General features: G+C 37.6%; 1 protein-coding gene across 18 annotated transcripts in view; it reads left to right on the forward strand.

The window, feature by feature from the left end:
* LOC120527501 (sorbin and SH3 domain-containing protein 2-like) overlaps positions 1-21,412 on the forward strand; it is a 416,285-nt gene that overhangs the window by 229,729 nt on the left and 165,144 nt on the right. For 10 of the 18 annotated variants that reach the window (XM_039750968.1, XM_039750969.1, XM_039750975.1 and 7 more), the window contains 2 exons: positions 6,439-7,014; positions 12,081-12,530. The exons of 6 other annotated variants lie outside the window; for them this stretch is intronic. In XM_039750968.1, the coding sequence (XP_039606902.1) occupies positions 6,439-7,014; positions 12,081-12,530 (1,026 nt within the window). The remainder of the gene's footprint in view (positions 1-6,438; positions 7,015-12,080; positions 12,531-21,412) is intronic. 2 more of the 18 variants (XM_039750973.1, XM_039750974.1) reach the window with 2 other exon arrangements.

Consider the following 21,412-nt stretch of genomic DNA (forward strand, 5'->3'; position numbering starts at 1 on the left):
CTAGAAGAGTTAAGCCCTTTACCTATGGTTCTGCATGTGAGTTGATGGCTGCTGCTGAATTGTTCGGTTGTTGCTTTCAAGTGTACCGAAATAGCCAAATATTTTACACATTTCGACAACCGCCAATGCCTCTTAAACATCTTAAATTTACAGGTGACGATTTGAGTAGTGGACACTTTGATGTTTATGAATGTTTCAACTCTCAAAAGCTGGATGCGAAGTTATCCATGAAACCAGTTGTATGCTTACAACGCTTGACAGATGCTGAATGTCACTTCAACACAACAAGTTATGCAAATACTAACGTAATTAAAACAAACCATGAAACTCGAGCCAATTATGACAGCAGCAATCCAGGCTGTGAGATTTGAGGCAAGTATCCTTTGCACATGGCCAACTGTACGTTGCATGCTCAAGAGTAAGCTCAGCGCACAGCTTGGTAATATTACAACCGGAGGGCCAAACTGACAACATGGCATACAAAGAGATCCTTAACAAATAATTATTGTTATATTTTCCCTCAGTTTAAAAAGGTTTACTTTTCTTCTTAAAAATTTTAAGGCAGTACTTCGATGCTGCGAAGCGTGGGGTATTTTGCTAGTATTCACATACACACAGACCCTAACCACAACAGTGCCCTGTAAATGACACATAACAGAGCTGGTTAATTTCTAGCACTTTTAACCACACAAGTGCCTTATTAATAACACATACACAACTTGTCACTCTCTTAGCACTTCAAGAGACTTACTTATTATTGGAACGAACAACTTACAATGTTTTAAATATATCTCAGACCTAAATATTACTTTGGTCTCTTTGAATATATTCAAACATACAACGGCTCAACATTCTTGGTTATAGGCCATTTATTAACCAAAAATGCCTACGTACTATTCCTTGGGTGGAGCTCTTATCCTCAGCCATAGTAAACCTTGCAGATCGGAGTGTATGACAAACTTCTGACAGCTCCAGGTGCTCTTAATATCTACTTTATTATTTCAGTCACTCTAGATATAAAGACAAAGTATAAAACTTTAAAAACAGTGTGGTATTTATTACATGAATAACAATACCAAATAGAACAAGGAATAATATAAATTAAGAATGATAGTAAAGTCTGGATATATACTCAGCAAAAAAAGAAACGTCCTCTGACTTTCAACTGTTTTTACTTTCAGTAAACTTAATGTGTAAATATTTGTATGAACACTAAAAGAGTCAACACCATAAGACATAAACTAAAAATGTTTCACAATGTGTCCCTGAATGAAGGGAGGCTCAAAATCAAAAGTACCAGTCAGTATCTGGTGTGGCCACCAGCTGCTTGAAGTACTGCAGTGCATCTCCTCCTCATGGACTGGACCAGATTTGTCAGTTCTTGCTGTGAGATGTTACCCCACTCTTCCACCAAGGCACTTGCAAGTTCCTGGACATTTCTGGGGGGAATGGCCCTAGCCCTCACCCTGCGATCCAACAGGTCCCAGACGTGCTCAATTCCTTCGACTATAAACATGAATCCGTCCATCACCCTTGGTGAGACAAAACCGTGACTCATCAGTGAAGAGCACTTTTTGCCACTCCTGTCTAGTCCAGCGAAGGTGGGTTTGTGCCCATAGGCGGCGTTGTTGCTGGTGATGTCTGGTAAGGACCTGCCTTATAACAGGCCTACAAGCCCTCAGTCCAGCCTCTCTCAGCCTATTGCGGACAGTCTGAGCACTGATGGAGGGATTGTGTGTTCCTGGTGTGACTCGGGCAGTTGTGGCCATCCTGTACCTGTCACGCAGGTGTGATATTCGGATGTACCGATCCTGTGCAGGTGTTGTTACACGTGGTCTTCCACTGCGAGGATGATCAGCTGTCCTTCCTGTCTCCCTGTAGCGCTGTCTTAGGCGTCTCACAGTGCGGACATGGCAATTTATTGCCCTAGCCACATCAGCAGTCCTCATGCCTTCCTGCAGCATGCCTAATGCACGTTCACGCAGATGAGCAGGGACCCTGGGCATCTTTCTTTGGGTGTTTTTCACAGTCGGTAGACAAGTCTCTTTAGTGTCCTGCGTTTTAGAACTGTGACCTTAAATGCCTACTTTCTGTAAGCTGTTATGGTCTTAACGACCATTCCACAGGTGCATGTTAATTAATTGATTATGGTTAATTGAACATGCATGGAAAACTTTGTTTAAACCCTTTACAATGAAGATCTGTAAAGTTATTTGGATTTTTAAAACATTATTTTTGAAATACACAGTCCTGAAAAAGGGACGTTTCTTTTTTTGCTGAGTATATATATAGTCTTTAGAAAAAGCTTATGGAAAATTAAAGATGTCAAAGATGAATGTCCCAGGGCGGCATTGATTTAGCAATGATATTCATGTAATGCTTTAGCTATAATCAGATGAAAACAGCTGCACGTTGCTGGTGCCCTCTTCTGACATCACTCTGTCCTCTTCTGATGTCGCTATGTCCTCATCGGATGTCGCAGTGTTCTCGTTGTTTAGTCCATCTTATTTATTTTAAAAATCCATGGGAATTTTGCAACACATGATTGTTACATACACCTTATTGGCTGGGTGTCAATATGATGGATGAATTTGCTTGAACTCTTTAATCTGTTTGAGTTTGTCCGTTTCCCAAACAATAACATGTTTGATGTTTGAAGAGCCTTCCTGTCCCAAACTGTAAACTGGTTTGGCAATTTCTAGTCACATGGCATCTCCTTCTGTTCACAGGTTATTAAGTAATAAATACAGCTTGAGGCATCTGCATGTCTTCCCTTCTCAAGCTGTAATCCAATTTAGTCCTAGGTGCAACAGATGTTACTGTGCTTTGATTATTAGTACAATTCAGGAAAACAGAATGCTTTGATGTTAATACTGCCCATGGAAGTGTCCTGTATTTAAATTCATCTTGTTTAACTTGAGCGAAATATAATGGAAGCACAGACACAAAATTGCAGATTTTGCACACCAGAACAATGGTAAAGCCGTGTTGTGGGTCTAGGTTAGAGCCCGGGATGGTGAGACTGGGTGTTGGTTAACCCTTCTGTTTAACGGAAATAAAGGTTTGTACTTAACTTGATAGAAGGTGTAATGGTACAGCATGGGATGGCTGCATGGGTTGAGCGTGGTATACCAGTGAGAAAAGCATAACAGCTGCAATGGTGCACTTCATGGGTGGAGCTGGTGATGAGCATGAGTGTGAGAGGCCTATTAGGACATGTGCACATCTGTAGGAGGTGCCAACACCCTGTCAGTGCTCCCTTTTTTGTTGAAGGAGAATGACAGGTGAGATATCAGTTAACAGAAGCCGTGCAAGGGCCTAAGGAGAGGTTTTACCTGAGTGTGGATCAAGAGAGGAGACGGGACTGTGAATCCATTCCATGTGAACGTATGCACATGCAGGAGAATACGTGACCCCATTTATATAGGAGTGGGAATTAGGAGATTGAATGCAGTGATGTAAGCTTAATAATGTATGAAACTGTGGGTACGGCTGGAGAACTTTACGACTGGGATTGACTGCAGACATCGAATAAAGATACTGAAAACACTGCAAAAGCTAGTGACGAGGTAATTTTTCTGGTAGTTTAGTTAGTGATACAAGTATAGCAGAATTCTGCAAACTTTGTGAAAAGGAAAGAAGTTGGTGCAGTTTTCTGGGGGTTTAGCCCTCCAATAATTTATTGAGGTGGAGGCAAGACCCCGAGAAGGACAGACACTGTAGTTGGTATTTGGAATCGTTTGGATATACTTGTATGTACTTCTGACAGTCACTGATGGGGAAAGAAGGTATGACAGTGCCTGCAAAACAAAGTCCTCTGAAAGTCCTAAGAATAGAGATGGTGTGCTGATTTGGTGGTGTGAACTAGTCTTAACTTATGGAGGAGCCCTGTTGTAGTCTCTTGGCATTGAGCTGTTTTAAGAAGAGTAAAAAGAGCAACAGCCTGAGACTTTTTTTTTTGATTTATAATTGCACGTTATTTTTTGATCATGTCAGTGCACAAAAACTGATTTTATTAATAATTTATTGCGTGGCACAAATCTGTGCTTTGGCACACACATAATAAACAGCTTTTGTAATTTTTCTAAAGAACCTTATGTCTGTGCCTCCCTTTCTTCTCACTCCGGTCTTTCGGTTACAACTACAGGTAGTTCAAGCTACAGTGGTGTGAAAAACTATTTGCCCCCTTCCTGTTTTCTTATTCTTTTGCATGTTTGTCACACAAAATGTTTCTGATCATCAAACACATTTAACCATTAGTCAAATATAACACAAGTAAACACAAAATGCAGTTTTTAAATGATGGTTTTATTATTTAGGGAGAAAAAATCCAAACCTACATGGCCCTGTGTGAAAAGTAATTGCCCCTTGTTAAAAATAACCTAACTGTGGTGTATCACACCTGAGTTCAATTTCCGTAGCCACCCCCAGGCCTGATTACTGCCACACCTGTTTCAATCAAGAAATCACTTAAATAGGAGCTGCCTGACACAGAGAAGTAGACCAAAAGCACCTCAAAAGCTAGACATCATGCCAAGATCCAAAGAAATTCAGGAACAAATGAGAACAGAAGTAATTGAGATCTATCAGTCTGGTAAAGGTTATAAAGCCATTTCTAAAGCTTTGGGACTCCAGCGAACCACAGTGAGAGCCATTATCCACAAATGGCAAAAACATGGAACAGTGGTGAACCTTCCCAGGAGTGGCCGGCCAACCAAAATTATCCCAAGAGCGCAGAGACGACTCATCCGAGAGGTCACAAAAGACCCCAGGACAACGTCTAAAGAACTGCAGGCTTCACTTGCCTCAATTAAGGTCAGTGTTCACGACTCCACCATAAGAAAGAGACTGGGCAAAAATGGCCTGCATGGCAGATTTCCAAGACGCAAACCACTGTTAAGCAAAAGAACATTAATTTTGCTAAGAAACATCTCAATGATTGCCAAGACTTTTGGGAAAATACCTTGTGGACTGATGAGACAAAAGTTGAACTTTTGGAAGGCAAATGTCCCGTTACATCTGGCGTAAAAGGAACACAGCATTTCAGAAAAGAACATCATACCAACAGTAAAATATGGTGGTGGAAGTGTGATGGTCTGGGGTTGTTTTGCTGCTTCAGGACCTGGAAGGCCTGCTGTGATAGATGGAACCATGAATTCTACTGTCTACCAAAAATCCTGAAGGAGAATGTCCGGCCATCTGTTCGTCAACTCAAGCTGAAGCGATCTTGGGTGCTGCAACAGGACAATGACCCAAAACACACCAGCAAATCCACCTCTGAATGGCTGAAGAAAAACAAAATGAAGACTTTGGAGTGGCCTAGTCAAAGTCCTGACCTGAATCCAATTGAGATGCTATGGCATGACCTTAAAAAGGCGGTTCATGCTAGAAAACCCTCAAATAAAGCTGAATTACAACAATTCTGCAAAGATGAGTGGGCCAAAATTCCTCCAGAGCGCTGTAAAAGACTCATTGCAAGTTATCGCAAACGCTTGATTGCAGTTATTGCTGCTAAGGGTGGCCCAACCAGTTATTAGGTTCAGGGGGCAATTACTTTTTCACACAGGGCCATGTAGGTTTGGATTTTTTTCTCCCTAAATAATAAAACCATCATTTAAAAACTGCATTTTGTGTTTACTTGTGTTATATTTGACTAATGGTTAAATGTGTTTGATGATCAGAAACATTTTGTGTGACAAACATGCAAAAGAATAAGAAATCAGGAAGGGGGCAAATAGTTTTTCACACCACTGTATGTGCAAGGTGCCATTGCACGGGGCATCACAAGCACTTATAGTCTGTATGATGCCATTACTCTGGTATGAACTATATGTCAACATCCATCCATTTTGCATCCCTGGTTAGGCGATATATGTATTTATAGCCCATTCTCGTGGCAATGTGTGCAGGATAGTTGAATCTGCACTAATTCATTACTAGGAAAACTTAAATTTATATTAATTTCTGGGATGATGGAAAGTTCTGAATCCTCAACAAACTGCAGCAGAAACTTGGATTTCTTGGAATATGCTTATATAAGCATGGCAAGCACATGCAAATTCTCTTGAGATATCATCCCAACCTGGAGTGGAAGCAGAGTCCAAGCATGTAAAGACAGCAATGCGACAGGTCAAAAGACACTTGTATTTTAGCTCTGTGTTCTTTTTATGTTTATGTTGTTTTTATGTTTATGTTTTATTGTTGAAAAGGCTACTTGTGCTTATTTTGCCTGTGTTTTTGTACATGCCTGATAATAAGTGTTAAACATATGTGCAGTTCTTGCATTCATGTGAAGGTCATGGGGAAAAAATCACAAGAAATCAAAGGTATGCTTTTTGTTTTCAAACAGGGAGGTAAGAGAATTTGGAGCTCTAATATTTTTTTCTGTTGTTCTTGTTTTCATGTTTGTTTTCTCTGCCTCCTCTTTATCACCAAAAGATCCCCTCTCCCCCTCCCAGAAAAGACAGCTTTCACTTGTCCCCGCTTCACAGCAGTCCAAATAAAGACACTGTGTCTCCTGGTTGTTTCTTGCATGTTCACAAGGAGGACACATCTGCTTTAACTAACACAAGGTTACTGCAAGAGGAAATGTATTCCAGCAGTACCACTGCATCATTTACATATAGAGAGAAGACCTCAGTTAAACTGGAGTCTGAACGCACTGCTCTAGCTGACACCGGAGATAAAGGTTCACCTCAAGAACGTAAGGTTTCCTCACTTAAATTAACCCTGCAGGAGGGACAGAATACAACTAACACTCCCAGCTCAAGTCAGCACCCCACACCTGCTTCTGATATGAAGTCTAAGTTGCTGGCCAGCCTGTCACCTGAGTTTGCCGCTAGACAGCTTGAGAGACACAAAGCTTCTATCTCTGTTCAGATAGAACCAGCCAAGGTCCTCCATACGGAGTGTGGACATGAGGTTACTCAGGGACGATCCTCAGCTCCTTCAGCCGAAACCAAAAAGATGTCCTCGGTGGAGAACAGACAAGCAGCTTCAACAGATGATCATTCGGTATAACTTTTTTTTTTTTCTTGAACATCACTGGTGTTTCTCAGTAATGATTTAACTGACATATACATGTTGATGTCCATCTGTCTTTTAGGTGCTAACACAATCTTACTACTTTCTGATCTGAGCTCTATGAAAATGGCATCCTATATCTTGATAAAAACATCCATCAGTCTGCTTACTCAAATGACTCAGAGCCAGTTATTTAGGTAATGAGTTCAAGGCAGGACTGAATACAGTTCATGAATTAAAATCAAGCAGGGCAGAGTTATTTTCTGGCACAATTATGTTTCTTAACAATTTCAGCCCTGTTGCTTAAATACCCAAAAGTGTGCGCAAGTGCAGACCAAATGTTTAGTGTCTGATGGCAACACGTGTTGTTTTTTGCTTGATACAGGGTCCCAACTTTATTGAGCTAATAATCCAGATTGGTTAAACTTTCTTTGCAGAACCTACTATTATTTTACACAACATTTTTCCATAGAGAACACTGATCCTAAGCACTATATAAAACCAGCATAAAACTGCTTACTTAAATATTAAAAAATTGGAGTATAGGCAAGTTAAATGATTTTCTAGGTTCACACAGCAATTCAATGGTGAGGGTTGATTAGGCAGCCTAAAAAGTCCAATGCCTTAGCAACTAATGCTATATAAACCACAGCAGTAAAAAGCAATTTATTGAAGCTGGAAACAAATTATTAGATGCATGCAAACGCTTTTAAATAAATAAAATTAGAACAGCTTATAATCTATAAGTAAAATTAACGTGCATCTGAAGCTTGAAGTGTCCTGAGAGTTTAACCCTTGAGGCTTTAAGGGATAACAAACATCAAAGGAGGTTTATTCAGTCTAAACAGAATTTGCATCTAATTTAATGTTTTATGCAGATCACATGTTTTGGTTTGCTTGCCCTTCTTTCTATTTCCTTAAAGCTACCAAATGTCTTTTAGGTTATTTAAACTGCACCTCTGTGATGGCATTCTGCTTTTATTTGTATTAAATATGACATTCCTCCTTTTTTGTCTTTAGAAGAGTTTTACAATTTAATTTTGTTGAGAATTTTGTGTATTGTAGAAGGCAAAGCACTTAGCATGCAGTTTTGCCAATAGAGGCACCCAGCCCTGCTATGTATTAATAAGAATGGCACTGTGAACAATGGTAGCTGATCACACAATATCACAGTCTTCCTGATTTAGGGCATTCAGCTTCTAGCCTGCTAGCTCACACTTACTAAGTAAAATCATTACTGATCTGTTTTTCCCTAATTCCTTCTGTTCACAGACTGGTTTTCTAACTGGAAGTATTTTATGTTTGACAGGATTATAGTTTAGTAGGTACAGCATGCTGTGGAATAAAAAGATTAATATATGTCCAGAAAAATATTCTTATACTTTTTTACCCCCATAAATGTAAAAAGTGTAAAGGTAGGAAAATGCTAAAGTTGTTTTTTTTTTGTTATTATATGTCATTCATCATCCTGTTATCAAATTACATGGTCATCATACAGCATATTTTGAAGCAATAAAAGCTTAATCAACTACTAAAAACACAGAGTAAACATTCTAATATACCATTCTGTTCTTTCTTTATTTAATTTAACTTTTCTTCTAAACCGTTCATTCAAATTGATGAACAATGATATGGTCATCAAAAAAGCCACTCTTCAGTTGCCTGTGTTTATCGTCATTCACTGCATATTTCACTAAATGTCACAGAAACATGTACGATGTGACAGATTATTATAAGATCAGGGTACCACCAACTGTGACAGAAAGTGTGCCTACGCTACTGAGTAGTGTTGTACAAAATGCATAAAGCGGCTTACTGTTTCGTGCACAATAATTAGCAGAACACAGCTGACTATTATTGGATAGGCCCTTCAAGATCACTTTTTTGAAAATCATTAAGGTATGACAGCTGCTGAGGAGAGTTTCCCTGGTAAAATGAGGCAAAAACCTTAATGGCAGGTCCTTTTTTTCTTCAGTCAGTTTACATCATTTATATGGTCAAATGATTCTGGATTTCATAATGTTTATTTCCAGTTTGATTTTGTTTATTTCCATTCAGTTTAAAATGTTGTTCACTAAATAGAAACTCAATGCATTACACACATTTTACAAATACAACACAGTTACAATAAATGTCGAAACTATACAGCTTTTTTTATTTCAATGAAATATAAAATGACTATCAAAAGTCTATATACCTTTTTTAAATTTCTGTTTTCCTAAAAATGACTTATTACTTAAATATAGTATCGTTAAACATCCTGAAATGAATTGTCTTTATATCAGCCTTTATATAAATACATGTTTGGATTCATCTATAAAGACTTGTCATTTCAACTTCATATGACACACTTGTTATTTATTCTATAAGCTTTAAGCACAACCTGTTTGCAGATATGTTTCAAAAATGGCAACGCTGTTTTTCAGTGTTGAGTGCTCCTTCTTCATAGCTTCAGAACCTTAGATTCAAATCCCACATTCTCCCACTATACACAAGGATTTTCTATGGTTGTTTCCCAAACCGACATCCCAAGATTTACACTATAAGTTAACTGGTGAGTCTAAATTGTCTGTATTTGTCCATCTATGAATTATTGTCCCACTAGAAGTTTGGGTCCTGTTATGTTCCCAGTACTACTGCAGCAGATGCTGCTCTCCCCAAGACCCCCACTGGAATTAGTGAATTCAGAAAATTAATGCTATTAAAGTGGAACATACTCATAAAAATAAAAATTAAAACCATGCAAAAAGTTTACACACAAATGTGAATATGGTGTTTGTGTTCATGAAGGGCCAGAGCCTATCATGGCAGATTCAGGGCAAGGCAGTAACTAACCCTGTACTGGAAGAGAGCCTATTGCCGGGCTGGCTGTATGCATACATTGTAAATAAATATAGAAAGACTGATGAATATTTTTGGTAACACTCTTCAAAAAGAATCCCTTCTTACAGAGTACATTCTGTAAATGAACTGAACGAGACACAAAAAGGTTTATTATTTTTGAAGTGATACTGAAAGTATTACTTGTGGTGTGCAATTAGAAGGGCAAAAAAGGCCAAGGAAAAGAAAAGTCTGCTTCCAGCCACAGAGATGTGCTTTCTCCAAGGTTGTTTTTTTTTTTAAACCGATGCCATCTTGATTTGAAAATTTTATTTTATATCTTATGGACCAGAAGTGACAGGGCTAGAGTTTGTTTGGGGTTCTTCTTCCCCATCATGGTCTTCCTGTCTGACAACAGAAATAGAAAATGGTCATGAGACTGTGTCACATCCAGATCTTTCCCTTGTACATATTTCAAACCTGCCCCAGTATGAAACATATTATATTCACACATATGACAATATGTTTTAATTGCTAGGCAATTATCTGCCTAACAACAATATAATATGACACAGTTACAGTGTAAATACTGTGTAACATTTGAAAGTGTCGTTGTAGGGTCCTAGGTTGATCCTATTTTCACTTTTAAACTCTTTCTTACATAGACCTTAACAAAATGCCCCAAATCCTATGTGTAGTCTTGTATGTTAATACTTACCAGCCTGGCCACTTTTGGGATTAACTGCTATTGTAGGTAAATACTGCCCCAACCCAGATAATATGCCCAAAATATAAGCAGAGTACAAATTTAATTGTTTTCAAAATAATAATAATAATACAAACTGAGTAATAGGTTACCAGGTGGCTCATCTGTCTTAGCTGATCTGACACAGTCTGGCATAGCCCTTGGATGAATGGAGTAGCTGAGAGAGAGAGAGACATTTTGCCTCTGCATGCCTCTAATGGTCCTTGATACACTTCTTGCACCAGTAGGAGTGTAATTGCCAATCACTTAGCTCAGACTCGGCCCCCTATCTATTCCAGCTGCCAAACCGTTCATGTTCATCATCAAGGCTAGCTGTATTCCCTCAGGCCAGCTGGCCAGAACTTGCTTTTTAACAGGTCTTTCCTAAGAATTTATCTATGCTAGTTCTGACCTGTACTAAGTATAACAATTTGTTTCTAAAATATATTGTTTCCAATTACTCAAGTGCTTTTTTATCATAATACTAGTAGAACGACCTGGTGTTGCATGAGCAATTAATTTAAAGGTAGAACTATCTGTCTTCTATTTGCCACTGAAAGACATTTTGCCATTTACAGTGTTTCTTAGAAGGCATAATTTTGACAAAAAACTTGAATAAATACTGATAAAATGCAATTCTTAAGACAGATTTTGAGACCTAAAATGAATGAAATTAATTTCAGTAGTAATAATCTGGGAAAAAGCACTGTCCTTAAAACTCATTATAAGTAAAATACCCACAAACACACACCCACACCCACACCCACACCCACACACACACACACAAATAAAGGTACCCCAGGTTCTGAAGAAGTAGTAGTAGTCTCTTCCAGACAAGATAGGTTATGTCTGAAAAGTTTTGTTGAGATTGGACCGAAGATGTGTAATTGAATAAAGGTTAAACACACACATACACATCTACATTGAGCTTTACATATAAGATTATTACACCATCCTCATGATACTAACAATTTGGTTATTTTTATTACATGCCCAGTTGTGTTTTTGCTCATACTGTTACTCAGTTTACATAGCAAGGACATTGTAACAATGCCTACTTGCATAGTAGTTAGGTATAATCACTGAGTGTACATACACTTTGATAAGAAACCCTTCATTTAAAGTTTTGCCCTATGTTTTTAATTAGATTCTTAATTAATTAAGATTCCCTGTGAACCTCAGCTGGATTAAGTGGTCCTAAAAATAATTAGTTGTATAAATGAATGTAATAGTTTAACATTCAATAATGCTTCGAATCATGAAGGAAAAGGCTGAACGTTTGTGAATTAATAGCCTCCCATACTTTGTAGAAATAGTGACATAAACCATGATGGTAAGAGTGTATTTCACACTTGGTGGTCTTTTTTTGATGACTCAATCAATGCTCGCTTATCTAATCATGTAAACATTTTTGTCATTTTTACATATATATACAGTATATATACTACTCACTTGTTCATTTTTTTTTTGTTATTTTAAATTTTACTCCCAGCTTGAAAGCAGGAAATTTCCATCAACAGATTCCCTGATTTGCAGTCAAACCTCACCAGAAGCCATCCTACCTCCTCCTCTGGTACCGGTTAACAGATCCTGTTTTTCACCTGATACATGCACAAACACTGATTCAAACAGATTGGCAGCTTTAGACTTTGCTCAGGCACATCTCCAGGAGAGTTCTTCCCCTCTCCCTTGTGCTTGTAAGTTCTACACTCTAACTCCTGAATTCCCTCTCCAAACAAGTGAAACAGCTTCCATGGCCACTGATTCAAGTTTTAGTGAATGCTCTTCTCACACACTCAGCGAGTCGTCCACTGCCATTCTAGATGAGCTTCAGATCGGTAGTTCTGACAGCACGGCAAGCTCTGAAACACCTTCCCCAACTTTGAGTCAGACGTCCGCCATAAGTGATGACACCTTAACAACCACTGGCAGAGTAACTAATGTAATTATCTTCTTTTTGATTTCTCCTTATTTGTATCCTTTTTTAAGCCAAACATCAGTCACCATTGTCTAACTTTAATTACTGACCTGTGTCCCCAAGTCAGCATGTCATCTCATTTTACCTCTTCATTTTCTCTTCTTTTAAAGGCGACTAATTTTTAGTTCTTGAACAGGACCTTTCTAACCATTTGTCCAAGGTTGCATCATAAAGTTTGCTTATTTCTTTGTTGAACGGCCTTATTTCATCCTTTTTTATGTAATTCATAAAAGAATGCATTGCATTAAAGGTTATGTTATCACCTTTCATTGTAAAATAGCAACAGTAATGGAGAAATGGGTGTACAGTAAAGTGCATTAATGCCACAGGTTGAGTCTTTGCACACTAAATGTGACTTTTTAATAGGCTGGGGGAAAACATTTGGGGAACATCAACATAATGAAATAAAATTAGATGAACTGATGCCACCTTTATTCAATTCAGGAGTTTTTATAAATTATTATTATATCATAATTATAAGAGAACAAAGAATGTTTAAATCACATGCAGAGTTTCATAATTGTAATAAAAATGAGTTGTCTTTTAAATACAACCCAGGATTTATCAAAAAAAAGGTATTCTACCAATCATTAAAGATTAATTGTTTGATTATCTATCTATCTATCCCATCACCCACTTATTCCAATTTCATTTCACGAAGAGCACATTAGATGTAATTCAGGATCCATGCCTGCTTGAAGTACTGGTGCACTTGACGGCCTTCATATGATCTAAAATTGATAATACTAGCAACAATCTCATCTGAAAGAGGACATTCTCAGCTAATGCTGGTGATATGCACAATGGGTTTGCCATCAAGTAACTTGAGTTTAGTTTGTTTTACCCTAAATTAAAGAAAAATAATAATAATAATAATATAGTTATAGTTATATGCATGATTTTTCTGTCATTTTTTTATGGATTTATTACCCTTTTTCCATTTAGTTTCAAAAGTCAACAAACATGTAAAAGCTAAGGTCTGTAGATACTTCATGACTTTCCGGTGTGAATTTCAGCCTTGAGTTCTGATACGATTTTTTTTTTCTGGTACCAGATTGAGACTCTTCTTTGACATATGTGGGCAATGAGGAAAAATTAAAAGAGCTGAACCTTTTCAGTGTAAGCAAAAGAAATTGGTGACATGACTGAAGTTTTTAAAATTATGAAAGGAATTCGTAGATCCAAGATGTTATTTTAAAATGAGTTCAACAACTCCACAGAGGATGTTGTTGAAGGTAAATTACACACAAATATAAGAACATTTCTCTTCACACAAAGAACAATAGAATAAAGTACTAAGCAATATGTTAGAGATTATGACTTTAGGGGCCTTCATGTTTTTTGGAGAAATTCTGTGAATTGGATTGCAGTGAATGACCTTTTCTCATCATATTTTTTTCTAATGTTCTAAAAAGTACAATTCCACCCATGTGGAGCGGACTTGTCCTAATCAACATAATGAAATTAAGTAGCAGAAAATTACTATATTTCAACAGGAGAAAAAAAAGCAGAGTACAGCAGTCAGGAAAAATGAAAGAACATCAAACACATTTTCGGGCATCATTGCTTTAAACAGTTTGACGGTGCTCAAGAAAATAATACGATGGCATTTCTCATAGAATGACATCTGATAAAATGGTGGAAATGATAAAAACAATTTAAAGATTAAACAATTCAAATAATAATAAAGTAAATAAAATGATAACAGCACAATAATGTACGTTTCTGACATCATCCAACCATCCATTTTCCAACCCGCTTAATCCGAACACAGGGTCATGGGGGTCTGCTGGAGCCAATCCGAGCCAACACAGGGCACAAGGCAGGAACCAATCCTGGGCAGGGTGCCAACCCACCGCAAGCACACACAAACACACCCACACTAGGGCCAATTTAGAATCTCCAATCCACCTAACCTGCATGTCTTTGGACTGTGGGAGGAAACCCACGCAGACACGGGGAGAACATGTAAACTCCATGCAGGGAGGACCCGGGAAGCGAACCCAGGTCTCCTAACTTCGAGGCAGCAGCGCTACCACTGTGCCACTGTGCCGCCCTTTCTGACATCTTCAACCATGATTTCCAGCTTGAAAATGGACCTTGCTTGTGGAGTGATGTAAATTGTTATTTAAATTAGTTTGTTTTTGCCTCCAAGACTTCTTAGATGAAAGAACACGAACAGGCCAGCAGTTGGAGTAGATTGGGGGCTGAGTCTGTCTGATGTTAGTCATTGGAAGTTACACACCCACTGGTGCAAGAGGAGTATCAAGGACCATTAGACATGGATAAAATGAAGGCATGCATGTTCCAAATTTTTTTTTGTCTGTCTTGCAGACTATAACTTTCATAAAAGGAGTGAAATGAGAGCAACCTAATTCCAAACTGAACAATAAACAAGAAATTTAGAAATAGAAAAAGCAAATAAACTATTGTGCCTTCATCTCATAGTTTGTCCATGTAAGTACTGTTTGGTCTGGGTGTACCATGGTCTACTTTTAAAAAAAAAAAACAGGACCTAACCTGCCATTACATAAAAAGCCTTTTAATTTAATTCAGAGCCTATTGTGGCAGTACTTGACACAAGCTGGAAACCAACCCTTCGCTTGACATAATTGCATCATGAGAAATACTCATGAAGTGACATTTAATAATAGCCAGCTAAACTAACACACAGGTTTATAGGTAGAAAATGAAGCAACCAGAATAAAACATTTATAGACATGGGGAGAGTGCAGCTCTGCATAGATGACAACTGGAAGGATGGTGTTCAAATGCAGGGTCTGTGAAGCAACAGCGCTAGCCACCATGCCATCTTCTCTCTTGTACTATGAAGTTACATATGCACTTTTATAATCAGTTATTTCAGTTATATTTCATCTTATTGTAAGTAGCTGTGTTTAAAAGAATTTATTTAATTATTCATCAGTAATTTTGGTTTAATTCCATCTCATCCTAGGATACTGTATTTCTTTTGTTTATTATACTTTATTGCCCCAGTCATGTACCTATTAATTTTCATTACCAAATGTATGGCTGCAAGGAGCTGAAACTTACAGTATCTTGATAATAATGAGGGTAAGAAAGGAACAACTTGTGGAGGAGACAGAATTCGCCAAAGATGATACACATGTACACCTTTACATTCACTCACACCCTAGCAAAAAAAAAACAATATTCTGTTTAGTGCCCTACATGATGAAACATTTACATATTTACTTCATTCTCAGAAATAATGGCCTCCTTTAGTGAGGCTGCCAAAGTTGGCTAAGTGGATTATAATACTCACAGTGACATCTTGACACAAAGAAGGTAGTGGTGGAATTTAGTGTGATGATCCTTAAGTCTCATTGCCTTGTTATATGTTAACCACCCACCACAAAGCTGTCTTGACAGTCAGTATGTGAAATGTATACTGTATACAGTCTGTTTTTGTTCTTTGCAAGCCCGAGCCTGGACATTAGAGTGTAAAGTGGTTTAAAAAAAAGTCTTACCCGTGCAATTTCTATTAAATAAATAAACTTAAGCAAGCTACATTTGAAACTGCATCTTTTTTTCCCAATCACTAAGCTTTTTAATTTCAATCTTGTCTGTATGGAACAGCTGGAAATCGGAAAGCTTGATTTACGTGTGACGAAATAATAAAATGCTGTTATAAAAGATGCGGTGTGCTGAATTCATGCTGTAATGAAAATGTCAGTAAAATTTACTGTTACATCAAAGTTACCAACAATAAATGCTAAGCAGCAGAGCGCTAGCAGATGTGTGTTAATAACAAGTTAATTTGCTGCATGTAGAAAATCACAGCACTGGAACAGTATGTTTAGGAGCAATTAGGCTTTCATTGGCTTTACGATTTTGGTAGGACCAAAAATTTATTTTAATTTATGCGTGAACGGACTACCTATTTTTGATAGGGTAACATTAATAAAGTGAAATTTTCAATGGCATCCAAAATGTTGACATTAGAGTAATTTTCACTCCTAGGAAATACTCTTGTTTTTTTACTTATTGATTTCATAATTTTCCTGGCCTTTTACTTTACTTCAGGTCTTTATTGTTATCTTTTTTCTTCATTTTTAAAACATTATTCAAATGAGACAAAGTAGTTGACTCAGGACAGTGATGTGCAGTACAATGCTACTCAGAGCTCAGTGAGTGGAGTTTGTATTCTCCAATTGTCAAACTTAAAATTAGCCCAAATCACATGGTACTCGCACAAAAAGTAACATTAAATCTTTTAACTTTGTCCACAAGTTGTGGCACCTACAGTATACCTTTAAATGTACATAAAATGGGATGTGATTAAATAATTATTCTTTTTTTTCTCCAAACCAACAGATACAATTCCAAAAAGTACCCCCTGAAATAGCCATGTATTTTTTGTCTCACTACTGACTGGGTTCAAAAATAGCACAAACGAATGGAAAGCCACCAAGATGAAATCAGTTCACTCCAAAATATTTTGCACAACCTACATCTGTATTCACCCATGTCCATCACAGTGTGCACTACTGTATAAAGACGTCTTGGCAAATCTACAAGAGCCACAAACTTGTTACTCTGCCAGTAACTCCTAAGGTTAAAAGCTCCTTTTAATACAAGAATGTTTAGCCATTTGTGTATTTTGTGTTAGGGTAAAATAACTAAAAAATTCTCCTAATGTGACTACATGGGAATTGTTGAAAAAACAATTTGAAGTTTGATCTCTGATTAACTAATGATACCGATGAACAGAAATGTGAGCACCCAGCAATATGTAGGAATTGTGAATGGGCGTTTCATAACTATGGTGTCATCAAATGATGTCGAAACAGTTTTAAAAAGTATATTAAAAAGTACAAATATAGTAAGAAGGATAAATCAGTTCGTGCCACAGCCCAGAGTGCTCTTGTACCTTATACTATTCACAAACAGTAACATTTCCACCTCACTGCTTTTGAACCTGAATCCAATACCCACCAGAACATCCTTCTATATGAAGACTGCATATTCCTTCCATATTTATGTAGGTCCCCTCTAGGGTTTTATAGATTCCTCCAACAATCCAAAGACTGGTTATCAGGTATATGTGGCACTCGACCCATAGACTGGCTTCCAAATACAAGATTTGTTCCTACCTTTTCATCACATTCCTTTTGGCTTCACTTGACCCCCTTAAATTTAGATTTAGGAAATTAATTAATGGTTGTCCCACTTGGAACCTGTAGTTTATTAACATGTGAAGCAAGACAAAGGTTAGTTTCTAATGTGAGGAGTGACTGTCAAGGCAGCTAGAAATATTGCCAAGAGAGCACATTTTTCTGCAATAAGAGCAGTGGCAATAGTATGATGCCCTCTTTTTAACACTTCAGCTCAGCAATACATTTGTGTAATAATTAACAATCTCAAGTGACCTCATCCTTAGTCTGATAAATGGAGAAAAGGCCCAAGTATTGCTTAAAGATTTCCTGCAGAACAGACGGTCTTAAATAATTTATCTCTGAGGAATTCACTTTTAGACTAGGCAGGTTAACCCAGCAAAAGTATCATCATGCAAGTAGGTAATTTCTGAAGCTGCTTCACAAAATAATGCCATCTTTAGTTTTTAAAGTACATGAAGTTTCACTGGAATAGGCTGTCAGTCTGAACGCAATGTTATGAAAAGACAGATATGTTTATTCTTGTCATTTTTGACAGCATCCAATAATTACTGATACAAATTCAAGGTTCAAGGTTATTTCCATGCTGAAAAGGAAAGAAGCCTAGAAACAAAACTTTTCGGCTGTATGGCCTTCACGAGGTGTGCAACTGAAAACAAAAACGCAGGTAACATGTATAGGAGGGAAAGGAGGGAACAAAGCCAGGACAGATGAAAGGAGAAGACGTGAGAGGAGATGAGAAAAGAGATTAAGAAGTTAACTCAGTCATTAAGACCTGGAGAAGTATTTGATCCTAATCTGAGAATGAGGTTAGCTTCTTCTGACTTTCATTCAATAAGTGTCTTTAAAGCCCACTGAAAGAATACAAATAGAGAAATCAGTGTGGCTATGATCTACAAAAGACTTTGTACAGTCTATGATCTTAACGACTCTAACATGCTCCCTGAAATGGTCTGCTAGGCGTCTCTCTGCTTCACCTCTGCAGATGACTGGACACTTATAAGAAATGCAGTAAATAAGATTTTTAGACTGGCAGGAAGCCTTCTGTTTAATATTGAATTTAACAGAGGGAACAGGTACAAGGGGATTGTTGGTGACATTTTTGCAAGGGATAGAATGGTTCCTGAAGTGAGGGACGTTTGAGTAGGTTAGGTGGTCATCAGAAGGAGATCAACAGAGTGTTAGAAAAAAGGCCAATGTAGAAGGAAAGTTTTGCAAAATTGGAAATTTTATTTGACCTGTGAGAGAGATAAAGAGTGTTAGGGTGGAATGAAAGGGCTGGTGAGATGGGGGTTTCATTATTGGGGCTCCTCCAAGAGTGGATGTTATCAAGGTCTACTTCTGGCTTGACTGATTTTATTTATGTTTATGTCTATCTTTAAGTAAAATATGGTGCTTAGTTAGTCATTTTACAAATAATCCTTTATTTGCAATGTGCCACAGATGTCAATAGCTGTCTTTTTAGTCATTTTATTTCTGTTTTTGTGTTTGTTTAGTCCAGTTTTAAAGTCAAGCTTTCCTTACTCATTTTTATGGTTGTAAAGCTTAGTGAATTATCCAAGCATTAAGTGAACCATTTTAAAATCTGTTATTTTTGTGTCAATAAATGTGAGATAATAGGAAGTTAAAAGCTTGTACTTAAAAGCCTTTTTTTTTTTTTTTGCTGGAAATCCAATACAGTACATTAAACTCCCACCCAATCCCTATATTACAGTAACTTCCTGCTTCAATTTGTTCCATTCTAGGGATTTTTGGATGTAGTTTCACAGGTTTATTTAAATTATCATTACCCTGGCAACACAATACCATTTTGTGACTATCTTTCCATGGCTTCTGCCATGTTGTTCATAGTTGCTGTGGTCATTGCTGGTCGCATGATAAGGAGACCATGTGACACACCTTGCTGTCATGCTCTGCCTGAATAAAATGCACAGCTACTTGTTATCCAGACACTGGATCAGCCTTGCATAAGAATTTAAAACAAAATACTTGATGTTTGTAAATGGGGTATTATAAACATATTAGCGTCAGAAACTTTGCTTCTTTTTACAACTCAAGTTTGTGTTCTGGCTTTAACATTTGATATGGTTTGCTCTCCTTAGAACTTTCAATGCCCTTCATAAAGTATGGGACAAAGACACATTTTTCCTTGATTTACTCCTCTGCTCCACAGTTTTTAAATGACATATCGAAGAATTCAAATGTGATTGAAGTGCACATTGCAGACATTAATTGAAGGGTATTTGCATACATTTCGGTCACACCATGTAGAAATTACACATTTTCCACATGGTCACCCAAGTTCAGGGTACCCTAATGATTGGGACATAACAATGGTAGGTATATTACAACAGTCATATTTAGTACCTTGTTGCATATGACGGCTTGAAGTCTGTGATTCATAGATATCAACAGGCGCTTAGTATCTTCTCTGGTGATGCTCTGCTAGGCCTCTAATACAGCCATATTCAGCTCCTGCTTGTTTTGGGGGCTTGTCCCCTTAGGTTTTCTCTTCAGTATATGGAAGACATGTTCAATTGGATTTAAATCAGTCACTGGCTTCACCATTCACAAATTTTCCATTTTTGAAAAACTCCTTAGCAGTATGTTTGTGGTCATTATCTTGTTGTAGGATGTAGAACCATTCAATGAGTTTGGAGGCATATACTGGAGCAGATAAGATGTTTCTATACACCTTAGAATTCATTGTGCCACTGCTGTCAGCAGTTCCATCATCAGTAAAATTAAGTGTGCCAGCACCTGTGACATGCACAAGCCATAACACCACCACCACCACCATGTTTAACACTAAAATTACTGGAGCCTACGAAAAAACTTGTAGATCCGGCCCACCTCAAATCCCATCGCACCTCTCCATCAGCGTCTTTTGTTCTGTAAATGTGCCGATAAAGACAAGCGGCAAGCAGCCTGCTATTCCATCCCCCCACCGCCGCAGAACATGCACAAATTTCTCCAAGCTTGAGCCTTGATTATCTGGGAGTGAAGTGCTGGAGTTTTAGAGTGGAAATAATAGGTCGTTATTTGGAACAAATGCATTTCATGTGTGTTCCGTTTCTACAATAATCTGTGTAAACACATTGTTAAAACAAAAACATTTTTCATATCTTAGCAGTAAACAACAAAATGTTGGTATAAACTATATGATGTGTGAAGCCTGAAGTCCAAAGATCAAATAAACACTTTCACAAAAGGTTCAAGGATAAGAAAACAGCTTCCATGGCGTAGCGGTAAGATTTGCTTTCTTGTAATCAAGAGTACCCGTTTCAATCCCAACCGACTCCAATATTTGCCATTTTCAGTAGTTAGCTGCTCTTATTGTTAATATTATACAATAAACACATACATTTAGTTTGCGTCTGTAACAGACGGTGTACATTTATAGGACTTGTAAAAGTTACCTTTTATTTTTTCACTTTTATTCTCTCAGTCACGATCACGATACATACTACCGCCCTAGGGATCTGACACTGTTAGTTTTTATTTGAAACTGGGAATAACCGTAGATGTGAGTGGTGTTTTGAGGCAATGGAACTGGACATTCTCTGATCTGGAGGGATAAAAGCTGACACACAAACACTGGTGAATCTGCCTTCTTCATATCTCACCATCACTTGATTTTTTTTATTCAGTTTTATTGAGTATTCCTGCTCACGCTGAATTTGTATGCACCTTATGGTCTATGATGTC

The sequence above is a fragment of the Polypterus senegalus genome, chromosome 4, assembly GCF_016835505.1.
Source record: "Polypterus senegalus isolate Bchr_013 chromosome 4, ASM1683550v1, whole genome shotgun sequence".
Lineage (NCBI taxonomy): Eukaryota > Metazoa > Chordata > Cladistia > Polypteriformes > Polypteridae > Polypterus > Polypterus senegalus.